The sequence below is a fragment of the Anguilla rostrata genome, chromosome 13 (assembly GCF_018555375.3).
Source record: "Anguilla rostrata isolate EN2019 chromosome 13, ASM1855537v3, whole genome shotgun sequence".
Classification (NCBI taxonomy): domain Eukaryota; kingdom Metazoa; phylum Chordata; class Actinopteri; order Anguilliformes; family Anguillidae; genus Anguilla; species Anguilla rostrata.
Window position 1 is genome coordinate 34905729 of NC_057945.1, and position 20552 is coordinate 34926280.

Below are 20552 nucleotides of genomic sequence, written 5' to 3' on the forward strand. Positions count from 1 at the left end.
GCCTCCCGAGCTGTCCGCTGCACGCTACCTGCTCCCGCAGCAGGGGAAACGTTTCGCGCTCTCGCTCTCGCCCTCACTCTTGCCCCCGCCCCCGGCTCCCCGGGGCCAGGAGGGACCGGAAGGAAAAGCACGGCGCGGGTGTTTTTTGGGGCTGAGCTCTCGGTGTGCTCCGGTGATTTTGCGACGCTGGCTGTCCCGGGACGCTCTCCCTCCTCGCTCGGTGTTGACAGGGGCCACGCGCCCGGCGATGCTGTCGCTCTGACCGGGATTGGGGAACGCCCGCGCGCACACCTCTCTGTGCTCCTGCAGCAGGTTAGTGAGCTCTGCCATATCACATTACCCCTGCTCTGGGGCAGCCCTTACTCCCCTTTCTCTCTCTCTCTCTCTCTCTCTCTCTCTCCCTCCCCCTGTCTCTCTCCTGCTCTCTCTCCTACTCTTTCTCTCTCGCTCACTCTCTTACTCTTTCTCTCTCGCTCACTCGATCTCACTCTATCTCTCTTGCTGTCTCTCTCGCTCACTCTCTTGCTCTCTCTCTCTTCCTCTCTGCCTCTGTCTGTCTCTCTCTCTCTATCTATGTCTCTTGCTTTCTTTCACTCTCTCCCCCCTCACGCTCTCTCTTTCTCTCTCTACCTCCCCGCTCTCTCTCTTTTTCTCTCTCTCTGTTTTCCTCTGAGACAGAGCGACCGAGTAGTAGTCTGCCGTTGCCGTGGTGACGCTCTTACAGTAAGGAGGCCTCTCCGGCTTTGTCGGAGTCACTTCCCTTGAGTTTATTTACAGTAGTCAGCGTCCCATCTGTGGCGTGCTTGTGGGACGGGGAGGCTGCGGGGGGGGGGGGCTCTGTTGTTCAAAGGGAGTGTCACCCCTGCATTTCCCAGAAGTTGCATAAACACGCGGCAGCTTTTTTTGGGCCGAAAGCACATGTTGGAGGTACGCGTGGGCAGTGGGCGGGGCTTGGGACGAGAGGGCGCTCTAGGACAGGAAGCAGCGCTCTAAGTGATCGCACATGGGAATGTGTCCACAAATCACTGTTATTATTGTCACTCTGTATTCCTTTGGGAAGGGGGGGGGGTGAGGGGGGGTTGTCATGATGCAGGGGAATCTTCAGAACTGGCAGCCTCCCTCCCCCATATTCTGTCCTTGTCGTCTCAGCCAGAGGCAGTTTGCGGGACTCACATCTGTTTCTCCTGTCTGCACATCAGCATCCCCGCCATGTCAGTACTCCGCTTTTCTGATGATTCGTTTTCAAGTGGGAAAGTGGAGCAACCTTCCGCCAAAGTTGTATATCTGGATGTTAAAGAACAGCCCCCGTCCCCTGGTATCACAAGAATATAAAGCCTGACCGTGCGGCTGATTGGCTGAGCCTGAAGCGCTCGTCCGTTTGAGCGGCTGATTGGCTGAGCCTGAAGCGCTCGTCCCGCTTGTGTGGCTGATTGGCTGAGCCTGAAGCGCTCGTCCCGTTTGTGTGGCTGATTGGCTGAGCCTGAAGCGCTCGTCCGTTCGTGCGGCTGATTGGCTGAGCCTGAAGCGCTCGTCCCGTTTGAGCAGCTGATTGGCTGAGTCTGAAGCGCTCATCTGTTCGTGTGGCTGGGCGTTCGCCGGTGCGGATTGGGTTGTTAATGCCTTGCCTTTCCAAGGCTTCGGTGGCCCGCTCGGTTACGAGCCCGTGACCTCTATGGCACGCGACGACCTTTCTTCTCCGCGCTCATTTTCCACCGCGTCCTGCGGTCGGGAAGGGATTCGCCGCGCGGAAAAGCCGCTTCCTGTTTTGCTCCGTTTCTGTCTTCGCAGCTGCAGCTGTAAGCGAGCGGGCCGTGAGCGCGACGCTGCCCTGTACAGTACGTGCGCGCAGTCGGCTGAGTGACATGTCGGAGCACGGCGGGCCGGCGGGCGGGCGGGCAGGCGGGTGGGCCCTACCTTTTTACCTGGGAAACGAGAGGTGCCAGGGCTGAACGCCAGCGGCGGAGAAAAAACTCTTCCTCCTACCTGCCGCTTCCTCTCCTCCGTCCTCATCCTCGCCCGTGTCATTGACGGTGCGTTTGGTGTCCCACAATGCACTTGGATGGAAGACCCTGTTCATGATGCTTGTTGTCCGAGGAAGCTTGTTACCCCTCTTCAGAAACAAGTCTCGGCATGTTTTAAATTGCTCTGCCTCTTAGACCACCTTTTTAATTTATCGATTTGTACAAATAGAAACGCGAACGGTAAAAAGGAAAAAGCCTCGTTGTATAGGCACGAGAGGGTGGCAGTTTACAGAGGCCACACAACTGCAGTCTCCGTTTGACCCTGCAGATATGCATTCTGTGCACTCTGTGCATTTACCCGACCCTCTTGGTAAATGGTAAATGGACTGCATTTATATAGCGCTTTTATCCAAAGCGCTTTACAATTGATGCCTCTCATTCACCAGAGCAGTCAGGGGTTCAGTGTCTTGCTCAGGGACACTTCGACACGCCCAGGGCGGGGATTCGAACCGGCAACCCTCCGACTGCCAGACAACCGCTCTTACCTCCTGAGCTAATGTCGCCCCACACTCTCACCCAGAGTAGACTTTCCTCTCCTTACGTCCTTTTCCGTGAAATCGAGTTTGAGCCGCTGCAATCCCCGATCAGTTCGCTGCTCGCCCTGCCTCCCCCAGGCGTTGGCATGGCCTCCCCGTGATTGTGCATTCTGGGGAAATTTGCCGCCGTTCTCCGGATGACGGAGCTCCTGACGCGCTGCTGTTGCGACACTCCGCTCCCTCCCACACAAGAGCCAACCTGCACACGATGCCTGAGAGACAGTCAGAGAGACGGTCAGAGAGGCAGGCGACGGCAGCACAGTCACGTCTGTGTAACCAACCCAGAGCAGAAAAAGAATCAGTCATTGATTTCACTAGTAATTTAGAAGTCTCTTTTAGCCGAAGCAACGTTTATTATTATTATTATTATTATTATTATTATTATTATTATTATTGTTATTATTGTTATTATTATTATTATTATTTTAAAAGGGAGCATCAAAGTATAGTCTGAGAAGTTGGCTTTTTTGACATTTGGAGGACAGCAGACAGTGAATTTGCCTCCTTGACGGATTGGGGAAGTTTGTGGGACCCAGAGATGGGACATCCTGAAGAGACGGGACAATCAGCGGGCGAGAGGATGCTGATCAGAGAGGTTTGGACAGAGAGAGTGTGTGTGTGTGTGTGTGTGTGTGTGGGTGTGTGTGTGTGTGTGTTGTGTGTGTGTGTGTGAGTCTGTGTGTGTGTGTGTGTGTGTGTGTGTATGTGTGTGTGTGTGTGTGTGTGTGTGTGTGTGTGTGTGTGTGTGTGTGTGTGTGTGCGCAGTGGAATGATTGTCTGAATGGGCAGAGCCATTTGCAAGCTCCTAATATGGTGTGAGAGATTTTATTTTGAATGTGGGTATCCATTGGAAGCCAGTGAATGGGTGTTCTGAAGTGGGATGGCGGGGGTGAATTTAGGCGGGTTGAGGACCAGGTGAGCAGCATCCTGCTGGCAGAGTCGACATAAGAGGTTATAAGGGCTCATAACTGTGTAGGCTCTTGGGCATATGGTCCAGTGTTCCAGTGACCTTCGGTGTGCACTTATTGTACGCCGCTTTGGATAAAAAGCATCTGCCAAATAAATGTAATGTAATGTTCCAGCTATAGTCGCATCTGTTTGTATGTGTGTTTGTACGTGTTTGAGAGAGAGAGAGAGAGAGAGAGCGCACTAGAGTGAGGAAGGGAGTGTGAGACTGGTGCATTATGGGATATTGGAAGCTGGCCTTGGCCTCACTGTCGTAAGAGCTGCCTAGACTGGGATTCTGTTTTTAGCTATTTTTTTGCGTTCATATGGAAGAGCCGCTCGCTTAATGGAAGCCAGCCTTGGGTTACGTAAGGTATGAAGCCAGGGTCTTCATTTTGTATTCAGCGCTGGAGTAGAGCCGTTTATGCCCACGGGGATCCCGCAGTATCAAGTCGCTTACAAAACGGGGGGCAAATTTCACCAGGAGTGGGTGGTCAAATAAAAGTTACAGCACTACAGTTAAAATTTTTTTTTTTTTTATAACATAAAACGCTTAGACTTTCTGTCAGTAATAATAATAATACCTGAAAACATGACATTTGATGCACATTGCCCATCAGATCTGTATCATACATTACATTCAGGCATTGGCAGATCTTATCCAGAGCAGTAACAAGTGTATAACAACAGAACAAGTATGACGAAACCTAGAGAGAGTACGTCAAGTGCAGACACGCATAGTTCACTTGGACCTGATGGTTAACGTAAATGTACACTGGTATAACTGAATCTTGCTGCTGCAGTACTTGCCTGTGCCTGCATGCCCCTCATTCAGCATCGGCTAACAGCTGGGGGCAGTGAATGATGGCGGTCAATGCTGAGCTGATTGCTAGCAACATGGCGGAGTGCCGGTTAGCGTTAGCATGGTGAATTTAAGGCACCTAAAGCACTAAAGCATTCATACACAGCAGGGAACACGGCATCGTTTATTTTCTTTGAAGAAAGCTCCCAGAATTCATTTCCCGTAATTGCGGTAATTGTTCTCATTCCTTACGCCGATTGCTATTTCTGGCGTGTGCGTTTAATTTTAATTATTTCAAAATATTCGAAAGCCGACTAGCTTTGTTGTTTTAAACCAGCGAAACGGCTGATTATTTATTCGTATGGAAAGCTCGCTTTAACATTGTGTAACCTTTGCTGGGTTGGTTACTTGGCGGGAGCAGGGGCTAAACATTGGCGGGAGTGGGGTGAACGTTTGCAGGAGTGGGCTGGTGCGGGATTAAGAAAACATTCCCGCTCAGATCGCTAGCCCAGCGTACACACTGAAGGCTGGAGAGCAAAGCTCAGTGGTGCTCCCCGATGGTCCACACTGCTGTCCGCCCCCCCCCGGAAAAAAGGCCCCTTTTTCTTTGATCTCCCCACCCCTTAGCTCGCCCCTTCCCGATTCCTCCGGGGAGCTTTGAATTGGCTGCGTGTGCCATCGCCAGTCCGGCTCGTTCAAACAAAGACCGCTCCTGTTCTCCGCGACATTTCTCCCCACCTCTTCTCATTTCCTCTCGGTCTCGTGCTTGGGGGGGATTCGGCGTTCCTGGTTCTGGACTCATGCAGTTCCTGCAGTCCACCTTTCATCATCTCAGCAGGCTAATTCTCTCCATTTTCTTTTCTTATTTTTTTATTTTTGTTTTGGCATGATCACTTAAGACGGGGGTCTTGAACACCATTCCTGGAGGGCCGCAGTGTCTGCTGGGTTTTGTGGTTTTTTCCTTTCGATCAGCAGCCAGTTTATGCCTTGGAAACAAGGTGTGCAGGGTCTTTAGCCAATCAGTGACTTCAATTAGGCATTTAAGTGGAGGGACTCATCCAAAACCCACAAACACTGCAATCCCCCCAGGAGTTTGAGATCCCTGACTTTAGAGATTACATCCTTTAACTTAAGACATTACATCCTTCAACTTAAGATATTACATCCCTTAACTTTAGACATTATATTCTTTAACTTAAGACATTACATCCCTTAACCTAAGACACTGCAGTGTTTTTGTGCTCTGTGCGGCCCTCCAGCCTGTAGTTGGTTGAAAGCAGCTGATGAAGCAGAGCAGGTGTCAGCATTTCCTCAGTCCCAGCAGTGCTTATGGTACACCTAAGAAAAAACAAATAATGGCTCATCACTGACCTATTGCACCTGACTGGCAAATAAGAACACAAAGGCCGTAGACTGTTTTGTCCTTAATTTTTGACTTACATTCAAAGGCACGAATTGATTCTGGCTGAGTGCCCTCCCCTGCGCAAGCATAGTTTTGGGAAGTTCATCAATCACTAAATCTGACTTGTCAAACTGAAGTGTGAAGTGTGTTGCTTTTTTAGTTTTTTTGCTGAACAGTGCTGGTTGGACAGTGAAGATTGGACAATGAAATTAGTCTACACTACAGGTGACTTAGGTGCATTAACTGTCTTAACTACTGCTTGTATTTTTTCCATAGACTGCGTTGTTGCCGTTCTCGTTGTTAGTGTTAATCAGTTTAACCTTCAGGGTCCAAGTTGAACTATGCGGTTGTTCCCTGCACTTGGACCGGTACTTCTCTCTAGGGGTTTCGTCATACTTGTTCCTGGTTATGGTTATACACTTTGTTGTACGTCGCTCTGGATAAGAGCGTCTGCCAAATGCCTGTAATGTAATGTAATGTAAAAAATTGACAGCCAGTTGGCAACGCTGCTGCAGTGAATTTATCACCTGAAGTGATTCAAAGCCACTGAGTCGCATTCATTTTTTGGAGTTTCCAGATTTTCATTTTTCTTTTCCTATCTTTCTTTATCAAATGAGTATGAAGACAGGGTTTTGCTGTTGATTCATACATTTGAAGAATGAGTAACAATTACTTTAATTGCATGAGCAAGTAATTTTTTTTAGTTCAGTATAGTGCAGTTTAGAGGAACTGGGTGATAGATCTGGAGTATCCAGGCTGTGTCAAGGCATGGGCAGGGGAGGAACAGGTCTGAAGCAGCCCATGACCATAGAGCGAGGAAACAGGCTGGAGGAATGTGTTACGGGAAAAGGTGCATGTTTATGGTAAATGGAGTGGGGGAGGGGGGAGGGTGGAGTGTGTTTATGTGCGTGACGTTATGTCGGTTACGGACAGCGCCCACCCCCCCCCCCCCACCCCCCCTAGTCTCCCTGAGGTCTGTCTGATGACCTAATGACGCCTCTTATCTCCTGCTTGTGATGGATCGCACACAGCCTCTTCAGCTGGAGAGTCCCAGTGATGTCACACCTCTGCACGCTTCCCAGAACCCAGGAAGCGCGAAACTGTCATGTGTCCACATAGTGTTGGGCAACCATGTGTAGGTGTAGAAAACAAGGCGTTTGGCACGTTTTCTAATATAACTGCGTGCTAACTCCTCCTGCAAAATATGTAATGGTAGAGAAGGAAAAAAAAATGGACTGCGCTCTCTGGAATACTTTGTGAACTAATAATTTATTACGTGAATTTGTGTGAAGCACGATGAGCAGAGACGTTTCGGGAACAGGCAATCTTCAGCGCGCTAAGAGCACAAATAAGGAGCCGATAGCGGCTTTGAACCCGCAGCCGCCGAGTGTTCCGTTTCGGCTGTGACACCGCCGCGGCATCCTTGAGCCAAGGCGCTCAAAACAGGATTTCTTCCCTAAAACCTTCCTGTCGTGATTTCAGGGATAAAGGAAAAAATGTCTAGATTTCAGTTTTGCGAGCTATGCCGTGGTCCTCTGTTTGTGCCGTCAAATGATGTTGTGTTGCTAGCTTAAACGGTAATTATTTATACAGTGCACTGAATTCGGTGAGCTTCTCGGCTCTAAATGCAGCTGGCTTGCCCAGACAGGAAGTGTGCCTGTTCTCAGGACAACACGATTTAGCGGTTTTCACGCGGTTTCCAGCGACACGATTTCCATAATTTTAAATATGACTTGTTGGGATCAATTTAACGGTTACCTCAGAGAATCAAGCTCTAGCTTGTTTTATTAACGAGGGTGGAAAATTTCCAAATTCCATGGAACTTTCTTTTTGTTTCTTCCTTTTCTCCCCGCGCAGAAATTACCCGGAAATATAGCCGGAAATCTTCAGGAGCGCATTGCTGTTTAGGGGTCACGTGTGAAAAGTGACCCCTTTTTCCTTTCAGGAAAAGTTACTCCCGGAAATTTACAGGCCTAGGAAATCTTTATGGATTTTTATGGAAATCTTCCATCTCTATCTTAATGAGGAAAAGCCAGTACGGTACTGGATCAAGCAGGCCCAGCGGCACTCTTACGCAAGCTGCTGTGACATCAGCGTGAGTGAACCAATCACGTAAAAAACTCTAAAGATGTGATGTAATCACTCAGCGGCTGGCAGTGTATTTTAATGAGTAACGTTTCTTTTTCACCCCCGATACAAATTTACAAAAACTATCATGCTCTATCCGATGTGCGTCTTCTCTGCAGTGTCCATCCTCGCCTCTCCATGATGTGCTGTGATGTGTCTCCTCTTTGTTTAAATACTGTTGACTTTAAAGTGCTGGACGGTCCTTTGCTGTGTGAACAAGCAAAGTTTGACTTGGCATAGGTTAGGTCGGAGTAATGTTCACTGTGTGAACTGGACTTAATGTGTTCATGGCTATGAGTAACTGTTGCATAATGAGTATTGCACCTTATCGGACCTGTGTTTTGTAGTTGTTCCAATGACCCTTGATGTACGTCGCTTTGGATAAATGCGTCTGCCAAACAAATGTAATGTAGCCGACAAGAAGAGCCACTGGACTTCCGGAAAAGTGCTCCGATGTTCCGTGTTCTGTGCGTGAAACACTGAACTCTATGGTACATACGCTCTATGGTGTGAAAGAGGTCAGAGGGCGACGCGGCACTGCTCTGTGAATCGGGCGTCTCGGAGGAGCAGAATTCGGAGACGATTTGTGCACATGCACACGTAAGCCCATTTAGTGCTTAAGTGCGTTATTTTAATAACTGCCTGTGAAATGTGCAACGTGCACATACAAGTTAATCTCTGCATAAGTCACAATTTTGGCCAAACCTCGTTTAGACGGTCGTGTTGTGCAGCGTACGAGACTTTTTGGTGCAGTTTGAGCCCTTCTGGGTCTTGCATGAAACAGCAGAATGACTATGAAATGCTGAGCGAATGAGCCATGTGAATCACTGCACTTTGCTTCCATTTGTAACTAATTTATTAGCAGGAATAAGCCAATCGTGTGTTCGTTTCAATATGAACCGTGTTTTTCCTCCGTGTGGACTTTGGTAGACAGAGAATCGGACGCAAACAGGGGAAAGGTAAATCCACATTCGTGGGCTCGACGGTTAAAGATAACAGTCTGAGAATTGGGTTTGTGTTCTGGGCGTGGGCCCTCTGCTCAGGATAACCGCCCCATGTCCTGGTGTGACTTCCACCTCCCCGGCTCCTCACTGGTGCTGTAAAGTAAATGGTAAAAGGACTGCATTTATATAGCGCTTTTATCCAAAGCGCTTTACAATTGATGCCTCGCATTCACCAGAGCAATTAGGGGTTAGGTGTCTTGCTCAGGGACACTTCGACATGCCCAGGGTGGGGGAATCGAACCGGCAACCCTCCGACTGCCAGACAACTGCTCTTACCTCCTGAGCTATGTCGCCCTGAGTAAAGTGTTACTCAGTCTGGCAAGGCGCTACATCGTGAGTATAGTGCTCGGCAGTACAGCAGAGACCCACTGATGCCTGAAGCGGTTTGTGGCTCTTGACATTTGTTTTCTGGGGCAACAAAAAAAAACAACTACACTGCTAGATTAGCCTTTAATATTTATTCTTGTGGTGGGCTTCTGCACTTAGGGTGACAGTGTAGTATAATGGGTAAGAAGTTGGTCTTGTAACCTAAAGGTCACGGGTTCGATTCCCGGGTAGGACACTGTCGCTGTACCCTTTGAGGTACTTAACCTGCATTGCTTCATTATATATTCAGCTGTATAAATGGATTCAATGTAAATGCTATGTGAAAAAAAGTTGTGTAAGTCGCTCTGGATGAGAGCGTCTGATAAATGTCTGTACTGTACATGTAATTGCTTCTGCAGTAGTGGGTATTTGAAAGATAAACCCAGGGATAGTGTTTAGGTGGACTGGAGTTGCAGAGTACCCTAATTGCTGGGGAACTAGGCTTTTTGTGGGTCCTGTTCTCAGGTGGGGTGATGCCAGGTTACCTTTGAGTGAGGCATATAATCTGAAACGCTTCCACGAATATCCGGCTGTGTAAATGGTGTGTGTGTTACTGTAAGAGTGTCTCAGAAATGCCTCTAATTATAAACTAAGCACGGGCAGAATAAGTGACTCTTACGGATCAGGTGTACAGCACTTGGCCAAACGTGCGTTCAGAACTAAACTGAACCCTCGTTTCGCAGTGGGCACGATGTATGATGAGGACTGCCCGAGTGGAGCTTCTGGTGGTGTGCTGGGTCTCAGCACTGCAGAGAGGTCTTAAGAGGACATGGTGTACTAATGGTGCGAAGCCATGCAGTGACACTGGTGTTGGTGTTAGTTCTGGCCATGCACAGGCTGTTCCCACTCACATGCTGTGCGTCGCATGTGCACATACACGCGCATATTCTCTCTTTCTCTCTCTCTCTCTCTCTCTCTCTCTCTCTCTCACAGATGCACACGGTCTCCGCGTGTGGCGTTATGTAAGAGCGGGGCGGGGGGTGGGGGTAGGCGTGGGCAGGGTGGGGATTGGGGTGGGGTGGGGGGGATTGTTGGGGGGTGGGGGTAGGCGTGGGCGGGGTGGCGGTTTGATCCCGGGCTCCATGGGGAAGCAGGTCCGGCACTTTACAGTATGCAGACCTCCCCTAAACAAACCCGCTCCTTCCTTTTCCTCCTCCTTTCCTGGTCTGTGCACGTGCGTCGTTCTCCCCCGCCCTTGCCCCAGCCTTCACTACGAAGGGGGTCCGGCCTAAGTGTGACATCACGGTTTTTACGCAGTCCCAAGCAGGTGGAAGAGGTGGATTATGGGACCTGTATATCAGTATAGGAATGAGTGTGAGTGTGTATGTGTGTGTACGCGCATGTGTAATGAGTCGACATTGACACACATTGCCGGGGCAGCTCCAGTGTTTGTAGAAGCAGGTGTTGCCTTGTTCTGTGTGTGGGAGGGGTGGGGGGGGGGGGGGGGGGTGCCTGCCGCCAGGCCAGCGTGTTTGGTCAGCTGCTGGGACTAAGGTGGGCGTGACACAATCCCCCCCTATTGGCTTCTTCTCCCCTGAACCCACATCATACACTTCTCTGCACTGTGCGTTTTCCAGGTGAAAGAGCTCAAAGTCAGCCATCAAACAGCCCCCCCACCCCCCCCCCCCCCACAGTCATACCATCGTATCCCCCGGAACACATCTACAGCGTAGGTGTGGCCCCCCTTAAACGCAGTCTGGGTGGATCTGTCGGAGCTGTGAACCTGGGGAATATGTTGTGAGGGAGAACAGCAGGAGACACAGCATGGCAGAGAGCGCTATCTTCGCTTAGCGCGTCCAAATGCAGTACCCAGCAGCTTCAGTGCCTTTTTCCTATGAACACCTGATGGGCAATGCATTCTGGGTAGTTTGCACACTATGGCTACTGTAAGTTGAATGACAATTACTTCTTTTTTTCCAGAGTTAACCCCTTAGGTGCCCTTACAGATCAAATCTCTTCTTTTTTTTTAAAGAAATGCTGTTTGAAAATTATTTCACAAAGTGAAATGTGTTGTTAAACGATGGGGGAAAGAAACCATAAAATCAAAAATGATGTTTACTTTAAGTGATGAAAAGTACAAAAAAAAAAACACAAACAAAAAGAAGCTAATTCCTTGAAATGATTAGTTTTCAGTTTTCAGGCTTTTCATAGCGTTGTAGGTTATTTTTACTTATTGGCAGTAGTTGTTATCTTCATTTATTTTACGACGTCATCTTTCTGGACTCCAAATAGTCACCCCTCCCTCCCCCCTGCCCCTGTTCATTCCTGTTTTGGTGGGTTTGCATTTTTCCCATTTTTCTGCGATGAGCCCAGTTTGTCTGAACCTGGAGAAGAAAGCTTTCTGTCACTGTCAGAAGGGGCTGATTTGTTTTGGCTCCTGGAGGAGATATTTTGGGAGCAGTTTATCCCCGACTGGAATGTTCAGTCCCTCACCCCCCCCCCCCTCCCCCCAGCTTCAATGGTTACCTTTCCTGGTCCCTTGTCTAAATAAGGCATCTGATTGTTCCATTTCCCGCCCTGGTTTCTCTCGCCGTGGCCCATGCCAGCCTATCGATTCTTCACCAGAGAGCATTTCACTAACATGACGCCGCATGGTTGCTCTCTCAAAGGAAATATTGCATAACTTCCCAAAGTGAGATTTTAAAAAATGTATGCCTTAAAAGTCCTACATGCCATGCATTTTCAAACACAGCTTTCTCTTATCCAGTCACTGGATTCCAGTGTAACCCAAAAGAAAAAGTTTTTTTCTGATACCCTCTCACCCAAGCATCAGTGAGTGTAAAAACACGGAGGTACACTTAATTTTAATTTGCAGGAAGGCAGAGGGAATGTTTATGTGCATGCCTCTTTACTGTTTTTTTTTCTCTCTGTGTTTTAAAAACACGAATGTGCTGAACACTGTTTTTGGGACCCCTGGCTGTGCGCCTTAAAGCTGTCACTCCTGAAGGAAGATTCTGACTGACTGAGACTCTTTAACCCTTCAAGGCGTAAGATCGCAGATCTGAACATTCTAATGCTGATGTCACAGTCGCTACTGGTAATTGAAAGCGATGGAGTTCTAGAATGCCTGAATTTTGAAAAAACATTCCCAAAAAAAAAAAAAAAAAACCCCTACACTTCAAAGGGTTAATCTTCTCGGACTGATCACAGGGGTTTGACAGGAGAGGGGCAGTTATTAAGGCGTTAGATTAAGGGGCTTTTTTGTTCTGAAGGTTGAGTTTTTCATGTCAGTCCAAACCTGCCCTTTCCTTCTAAATGGTGCTTAACCTGGCTAGACACTGTCAACTGCTGGCTGAATGGATTTATTATTCAGTTTGTCACTCAATGAGCAGGGTGGGAGTGTCTGTTTGTTATCTGCTGCTTTTGGAAGTGTGCATCTGGACATACCATAAGGGTGGATCTTGGCCCCTTTAGGAGGGTGTTGAGTGGCATACTTTTCTTTTTTAAGAAGGCCAGACCATGTACTGTTAGTTTCACCCAAACACGTTTTAAAAAAATTATTTTCACAACAGTTCAAGCTGAGGAAACTAACTCTGAGGACAGGGTGGATTGGGTGACTGGCCTTAGTGTGTGTGTGTGTGTGTGCCTGTTTGTGTATGTCTATGTGTGCGTGCGTGCATGTGTGTTTGTGTGTGTGTGTGTGTGTGTGTGTGTGTGTGTGTGTGTGTGTGTATGTCCACGTGAGCGTCTACGTGTGCATGCGTGTGTGTGTTTGTGTGTGTGTCCGGGTGAGGGAGAGAGGTGATTAACAGCACGAGGCTGTTGATGTCACGTGTAAGAACAGATGGGGGGGTATGCATGTGTGTGAGACTCCTGGGGGGGGGGGGGCACGTTTTGGGGTATGCATATGTGTGAGACTCCTGGGGGGGGGGTGTCAGACCCTTGGCATGGTCGAACCCTCAGCAGCCAGGCGAACAATGACAGGAAGTGCATTTACGAGAGGGCCTCTCCATACATCCTCACTTCCTGCTCCAGAGTCGGGAGCCGGTGTTTTGGTCAGAGGAGGGAGGGAGGGAGGGAGGGAGGGAGGGGGGAAGGAGGGTGGGGGGGGGGGGGGATAGTAGAGGCCAGTGCAGCTTCTGAAATATGTAGGGGGTGGTCCCGGGGCAGTGTCCTTTGGTAGCAATCTGTCATCATTCACACGTGTGCTTTGTGTTTCAGTCAGCGTGTATTCCAAAGGTTTGTTTCTCAGATTGTCTCAAATGCATCAGGCTCTTGTGCAAGGCACTGTGCTTTTGTCCAGTATAGGCTGGTTGGATATTGGAGTGGATGTCCTCCTCAGGCCTGGCTTGCCATGCAGACAGAGCAGCATATAACCAGGCACTTGGTTGATGATTGCTTTTGATTGACGTGTGCTTCTACCTATAGGTGTGTCATCACCCAGACTGCCAGGACCTGAACAACCAGAGCCCACTCAACCTGTGCGAGTCATGTGACTCCCGGCGCCACCCAGAGGAGTCGGACAGCATGCACTTTGACCGACACCCTCGCTTTGACCTGCAGCCACAAGGTACCGAAACCCTGGGGGGGCAGGGGGGGGGGGGGTACTGCAGCTGTGTCCTGTTCCTCTGAGCCTAAACTGCTTGTCTGCGGCTTAGGGCACAGCATCCTTGTGACATCATTTCCTGTGAATGTACCTGTAGCGTAATCTCTCAGGAAACAATGTCACGGGGCTCCTGTGTCCTGAGCACAGAACTGTGTGTGGGCCTTTCCCTTTGATTTTGGAGTGCTTGTCTTAACCCTTTATCCCTGTAAGGTGTGAGATCACAAATATTCTGAATGTTCTGAACTGAGCATTATATTGCTGATGTAACACTCACTGCTGGTAATTGAAAGGAACGTGATTCTAGAAAACACTGACTTAGAATTTTGTAAAAACGTTCCAAAAATGTACTCTTAAAAGGGTCAAGGTGTAAGTTTATAAATGTGCAATTAGAATGCTCTTAACTCAACATTCTGATGCTGATTTAACAATCACTATTGGTAACTGAAAGCAGTGGAGTTCTAGAACACTGACTTATAATTTAGAAAAAACATTCCTAAAAAAACTGCTCTTCGAAGGGTTAATGGACACAGGGGCCCCTGTGAAGTCATTTCCTGTGAATGTATGTGTAGCGTGATCCCTTACACAGGAGCTGACTCACACTTGGGGGGGACGTGTGTTTTTGTTTACGTCCTCGCAGGTTCAATCCTGGCTCGGAACGTGTCCACGCGGTCGTGCCCCCCACGCACCTGCCCCCCCTCTGACCTGGAGGAGGAAGAGGATGGGGGCAGTGACCGAGGGTGAGCCAATCATCCGTTGACGCTGTTGTACGTGTGCTGGTCACTCGTAAAAAATGTGCGCCATAACATCTTGAACCTAAAAAAAACAAAAACTTGCACGTGTCTGTTTTGATGCTGTAGTAGTCATAAATGAAAGGGGTTTTGTGAATAGTTTTATGGGGTTTTGGGGAAGGAAGATGTGAGAATACCTTGAGAAAGTTTCAGGAAGATAGAAAATGGAACACATTTGCCACTCAGAGGTAAAATACTTGATACCCTGTCGGGACCATAGACTGTCTGCAGTCTGCCTACTCTGTGGAGACCATAGAGTGCCTGCAGTCTTCCTACTTTGTGGAGACCATAGAGTGCCTGTAGTCTTCCTACTTTGTGGAGACCATAGAGTGCCTGCAGTCTGCCTACTTTGTGAAGACCATAGAGTGCCTGCGGCCTGCCTACTTTGTGGAGACCGTAGAGTGCCTGCAGTTTGCCTACACCAAGAACTTCCTGTATAGTGGCTAAACCAGAGTGACGTGAACGTGGCCACTGGCTAAATACACCATAGTAGCACATGCTAGTCTTCCCTCTCCCAAACTGTCAAAAGGCATCACAAATTAAAGTAAAAGACAGGTGGAAAAAAAGGGTGTAAATGTCTGTCAGTGAAAGCAGAGTGGTCTAAGGGTCTTCTTTATCCTCTTTTTTTTTGTCTTTTCAGCAGGGATCGCAAAAAGGGGGGAATGAAACTGAAGAAGAAACCCAGGAGGCGGAACACGGACGTGAGTACTGCACCAGAACCGCCGTGGCCTTCATTCCCGTTCAATCTGTTCATCAGAAGCGCTTATTATCTTCAATTATCATCCGTTTATTCAAGGTTTTTATCCAGAGCAAATGACAAGGCTTTTCTGGAAGCATGTGGTGCGTTGTGCTGAAGCAGTATGGTATAATATGTAATAGCTACTCACATGCAGTCTGAAGAAGGTTTGGGTTTTTGAAATGAGGTAATGGGTAATCAATGTTATCCCCGCCTCCTCTTTAAATCACCGCAGACCTGGATTGAAGAAAGGAATTTAAATGAATGGCAGAATGTTCACCCTCATGATGTCACAATGCTCTGTTTTCAGCTGCTAGAGGGCATTCTGATGTCTTGAGGGTCAACATTCCACCATTCGTTCTCTATAGGGCAGTATTGCCCACAAAACGTTGACTTTCTCAGAAAACGTGTCCCGATGAAGCCGCTCGATTTGACATATTGCACGTGTATGTGGTGCGAAAACTATGGGAGGGTGGCGGTCCAAAAAATGGGTGGAATAAATAAGAATCGTATGTGGGATATAAGTGGTGTGATTGCTGCCGGCAACCACACTAATGACACAACCACTGTGATTCGGTGAACGTGGTGATTAGGTGTGATGCTGGATAAGCCTGCTGACATTTGTCATGAACCTGGAACATGAGCACCCTTGCGCTAACTTGCTGTGCACGTCCATTATGACATCACACATGAGTCATAATAGATTGTTGAAAACTGGGGATTCCAGCTTGGGGGATCTTAACGGTGAGGTAATTCCAGTCAGTCCAATAGGAAGGGCCCTGAACTCAGTTTTGTTCCCTGATCTTGAGCGGGAGGTGCTGCATTGGATGCTTGCTGGCACCGTTCGCAATCATACTGTAGAAAAATTGAACGTGCAAGCTTCTTTAAGGGTGTGTGCAGCCCAAGCGCAAAAAGTTCCTGGCTCTAAATTTCAGCTACTGTGTGACACAGAGCCAGGCCGTTTCCCCGAAGCGGGAAGTGACAGTCTTTTCTCCGTCAGAGCCCTGAAGGAGCAGTTTGCTGATTGTGTAACCGTCTGTCTGCTCCCCAATCGAGGCCTTGCTGCCGGCGTAATGATGAAGCAAGTCCATGGGAACGCTGAGCAGTGATTAGAGACACAGTGCCACACAGAGCCTGCCTTCTAAACTGGGGGTACACAGAGCCTGCCTTCTAAACAGGGGGTACACAGAGCCTGCCTTCTAAACAGGGGGTACACAGAGCCTGCCTTCTAAACAGGGGGTACCGTAGGAGGTCCATGATCACACGCGCAGTTCTCTCCTGTCCTGGTCTGCACAGTCACTCCCGCCCCCCCTTCCCGACCCGGGGGGGGTACCCCAGGGGTGCCTTTGAACCTGGGGTGCCTAGATCTGACCCGACTGAACACCCCTGCATTGTTTTACGACATAGGCACAGGGTTCAGGCAACATCTGTTCTTAACTTTGACTAACAGTTAAAAGCAAGGATATTTTTCCTTTTCACAAACAGTTTGGAAAGTTCATTAGTCACCAAAACTGACTCACTGAACTGTGAGGTCTGTGTCGAAAGAGTGTTAAAGTGTGCTTTTACTTGTAAGTCTAAGTAAACGACATGTTGATTTAATCGCAGCTGTAGTTTGTGTGCTGTGAAAGCGAAATCACGGAGGTCGTTGAAAGAATTGCTTTGCGACTGCTGCCTCTGTCGCCCCCTGCAGGATCCAAGCAAGGAGTGCTTCTCCCTGAAGTTCGATCTCAGCGTGGACATCGACACAGAGATAGTCCCTGCCATGAAGAAGAAGACTTTGAGGTGACACATGGCATTACATTACAGGCATTTATCAGACACTTATATCCAGAGCGATGTACGCAACTTTTTGTATCTTTTAGTGATATGTACTTATTATCTGACGGTATTGCATAGCAAACATCTCTTGCAGCAACATGCTCAGGCAAACATTTTAAGCAATTGATAATGCTAATAATCGAACATTTAATGTGGCAGTGTTTCTGTACTGGGGTGTCTGACGGTGCCCCCGTGTGTTTGTTTGTGTGTTTTAGGGAGGTGCTCGGACCAGTGTTTGAACGGAAGGGGATCGAGCTGTCCCGGGTCAACCTGTTTCTGGCCCAGTCCAACACCCCGCTCTCCCTCAACTTCGAAGCCTACCGATTCGGGGGCCATTACCTGAAAGTGAGAGGTAAGAGCAGACCCCCACCCCCCCCCCTTGAGAACAGTTCCCACTTCATGTTTGGCTGGATTTGAATGAGGGCCTCTTCTCAGGTGCACAGACTAATTGCAGATCTGCATGTTTTTGGCTGTGACTGTAACTCACGGAGCTCCTGAGGCAGTCTGGGGTGTGGGTTGCACGGTGATGTCTCATGGTGATTCACGATTGGATCATGGACCTGCGTGCGTGCGTCTGTGTATGTGTGTGTGTGTGTGTGTGTATGAGGTCATTTTTGTATGCATCCAATAATCCACATAACATTCCACATAATCTGGGTGGCCTGTCCTACCTACTGAACAGATCTCTGTAACAGACACTCCATGCTGTAAGTTGGGTTGTGCCATACCTCACCCACCCCCCCACCCCACTCAGCACTACACAAATAGAGCTTTGCTAGTGGGACTGCAGTAGGACTGGAGGCGTACACCGTATGGCCTGTTAAAACAAAGGCAGGAAAGGTTCCCTGCCTATTTCGGTGCTCGGATACTCCGTCTTGTGCCGTCACGCTCGGTGCCCCCCCCACAGTCGTTTGGCGTGAAACGGGGGCCTTCCATTTCCTCTCCCTGCACATCCTGGCATGAGCCGCTCTACCGGCGGGGGAGGGGGGGGGCGGGGGTGGGGGGTGCGCCTTAGAGCACTGCTCGTTTGGCACCAAACCCAGATGTCATTAACCTGTGTGCGGCGCGGCGCTTTTGCTGAGTGGTGGAGGGAAAGAAAGAACACACACACACACACACGCACACAAACAAACACACACACACACACACACACACGCACACACACCAGCGCTGCTCTGTTTAAAATTCCTATTTCCTATTCGCTTCCACTGTAACAGATGTGTCAAATTATGAGATGGCTGTCTAGCGGCCTGTGGGTGGGGGTGGGGGTGGGGAGCATGCGGTCTAGATGGAGGCCATGCACGTGAGGAGGACTGAGCAGGGTCAGTTGGTACTTTGATTGGCGAGCTCACGGGTGGTGGGGCTGAGGGGAGTCATCCTGACTGGTGAGTTGGATTAGGCGATCATCCTGACTGGTAGGGGACAGGTGGAGTATCCTGACTGGGTGATGAGAAGGGGCTGGAGTCATCTGACTGGCGTGGTGTGTGGGGCTGTGGGCGGAGTCTCGACTGGTAGGTGTGTGGGGCTGAGGGGGGGAGTCATCTGACTGGACGAGTGTGGGCTGTAGGGGGAGTCATCGACTGGGGGAGTGTGTGGGGCTAGGGGCGGAGTCATCGACTGTGGAGTGGGGGGCTGTAGTGGCGGAGTCATCCTGACTGGGGTGAGTGTGTGGGGCTGTAGGGGGCGGAGTCATCCTGACTGGTGTGAGTGTGTGGGGCTGTAGGGGGCGGAGTCATCCTGACTGGTGTGAGTGTGGGGCTGTAGGGGGCGGAGTCATCCTGACTGGTGTGAGTGTGTGGGGCTGTAGGGGGCGGAGTCATCCTGACTGGTGTGAGTGTGTGGGGATGTAGGGGGCGGAGTCATCCTGATTGGTGTAAGTGTGTGGGGCTGTAGGGGGCGGAGTCATCCTGACTGGTGTGAGTGTGTGGGGCTGTAGAGGGCGGAGTCAGTTTGGGTGATTTGTAAATGGTAAATGGACTGCATATATTTATATAGCGCTTTTCCAAAGCGCTTTACAATTGATGCCTCTCATTCGCCAGACCAGTTAGGGGTTAGGTGTCTTGCTCAAGGACACTTCGACACGCCCAGGGCGGGGTTTGAACCGGCAACCCTCCAACTGCCAGACAATCGGTCTTACCTCCTGAGCTATGTCGCCCTATGATTGGATTGAACTGGACTGAAATTTTCTTTAGGATTTTTTTTTTTTTTTTTTTTTTGGATGGGATCCTGAGTGACAGTATTCAGGATCTGCGTCAGTGCCAGTATTTAGTGAAACTGCAGGAAATAGTTTGTTTGGATGTGCCGAACATTTTTAAATTAGTCTTTTGAGTCACCCTCATGACCTCATGGGATTTGCACAATGGTGTGGGACCGTACTGTATCTGATCTGCCCTCATTCACTGTGTCTGAGGGCAGGTTTTATGGTGCTATTGAGGTGAATTATGAGACTTGGTGCGTATGTGTTTATGTAAATGTATAATGCTGCCACCTGACTGGTATCAATACAGTCAAGTTTACATTAGCACTACCATACTATAAAAGGATGGAATTTGCCGGCTTTTAAATTGTAATTAAATACAAAATTAAAATCTCTCTCCCCCCCCCTTCTCTCCCCCCTCTATCCGTCTTTCTCTCTCCCTCTTCCCCCTCCCTCCCTCCCTCTCCCCTCCCTCTCTCTCTCTCCCCCTCCCTCCCTCTCTCTCCCCCTCCCTCCCTCCCTCTCTCTCTCTCTCTCCCTCTCTCTCTCCTCTCTCTCCCCTCTCTCTCCCTCCGCCTCTCCCCTCTCTCTCCTCCCCCCCTCCCCTCTCTCTCTCTCTCTCAGCGAGGCCGGGGGAGGAGCTGAAGGTGGAGCAGGGGGTGAAGGACCAGCGCTCCCTCAGTCTGCCCATCATGAAGCCGGGGGGCAGCCCGAGCCCCTGCATCCTCACCCCCGGGAGCGAGAGGGTGGAGCACGGGTCCCTGGACCGGCGGGAGAGCGCCGACCTGCTGGTCAGTAGCGTGCGTCTCTCTCTCTCTGTCTCTCTCCCGCTCTTTCTTTCTCTCTCCATCTCTGTCTCTTTCTCCCTCTCTCCATCTCTGTCTCTTTCTCCCTCTCTCTCTTTCTCTCTCCATCTCTATCTCTTTCTCCCTCTCTCTCTATCTCTTTCTCTCTCTTTTCTCTTTCTTTCTCTCTTTCTCTATCTCTGTCTCTCTTTCTCCCTCTCTCTCTTTCTATCTCTTTCTCTTATCCTTCTCTCTGTCTCTATCTCTTTCTCCCTCTCTCTTTCTCCCTCTATCTCTATCTTTTTCTCTCTCTGCCGCTTTCTCTTTCTTTCTGTCTGTCTCTTTCACCCCCCCTCTCTCTCTCATCTGTCTCTTTATAAATCTCTTTCTCTAATTCAGTTCCAATACCAATGCTGCTTTGTCGTCCAAAAATAATTCAGTAAATTTCGCCGACGCGTCTCGTGTTACAAGAAACGAAA

General features: G+C 49.3%; 1 protein-coding gene across 9 annotated transcripts in view; it reads left to right on the plus strand.

The window, feature by feature from the left end:
* LOC135237528 (pleckstrin homology domain-containing family G member 5-like) overlaps positions 1–20552 on the plus strand; it is an 82233-nt gene that overhangs the window by 34233 nt on the left and 27448 nt on the right. For 4 of the 9 annotated variants that reach the window (XM_064304730.1, XM_064304725.1, XM_064304729.1 and 1 more), the window contains exons 3-8: positions 13572–13713; positions 14387–14486; positions 15181–15238; positions 16964–17055; positions 17307–17443; positions 19913–20079. In XM_064304730.1, coding sequence (XP_064160800.1) covers positions 13572–13713; positions 14387–14486; positions 15181–15238; positions 16964–17055; positions 17307–17443; positions 19913–20079 — 696 coding nt within the window. Of the gene's footprint in view, positions 1–103; positions 313–2823; positions 3153–13571; positions 13714–14386; positions 14487–15177; positions 15239–16963; positions 17056–17306; positions 17444–19912; positions 20080–20552 lie in introns of those variants that run through there. The other 5 variants (XM_064304724.1, XM_064304723.1, XM_064304720.1 and 2 more) reach the window with 3 other exon arrangements.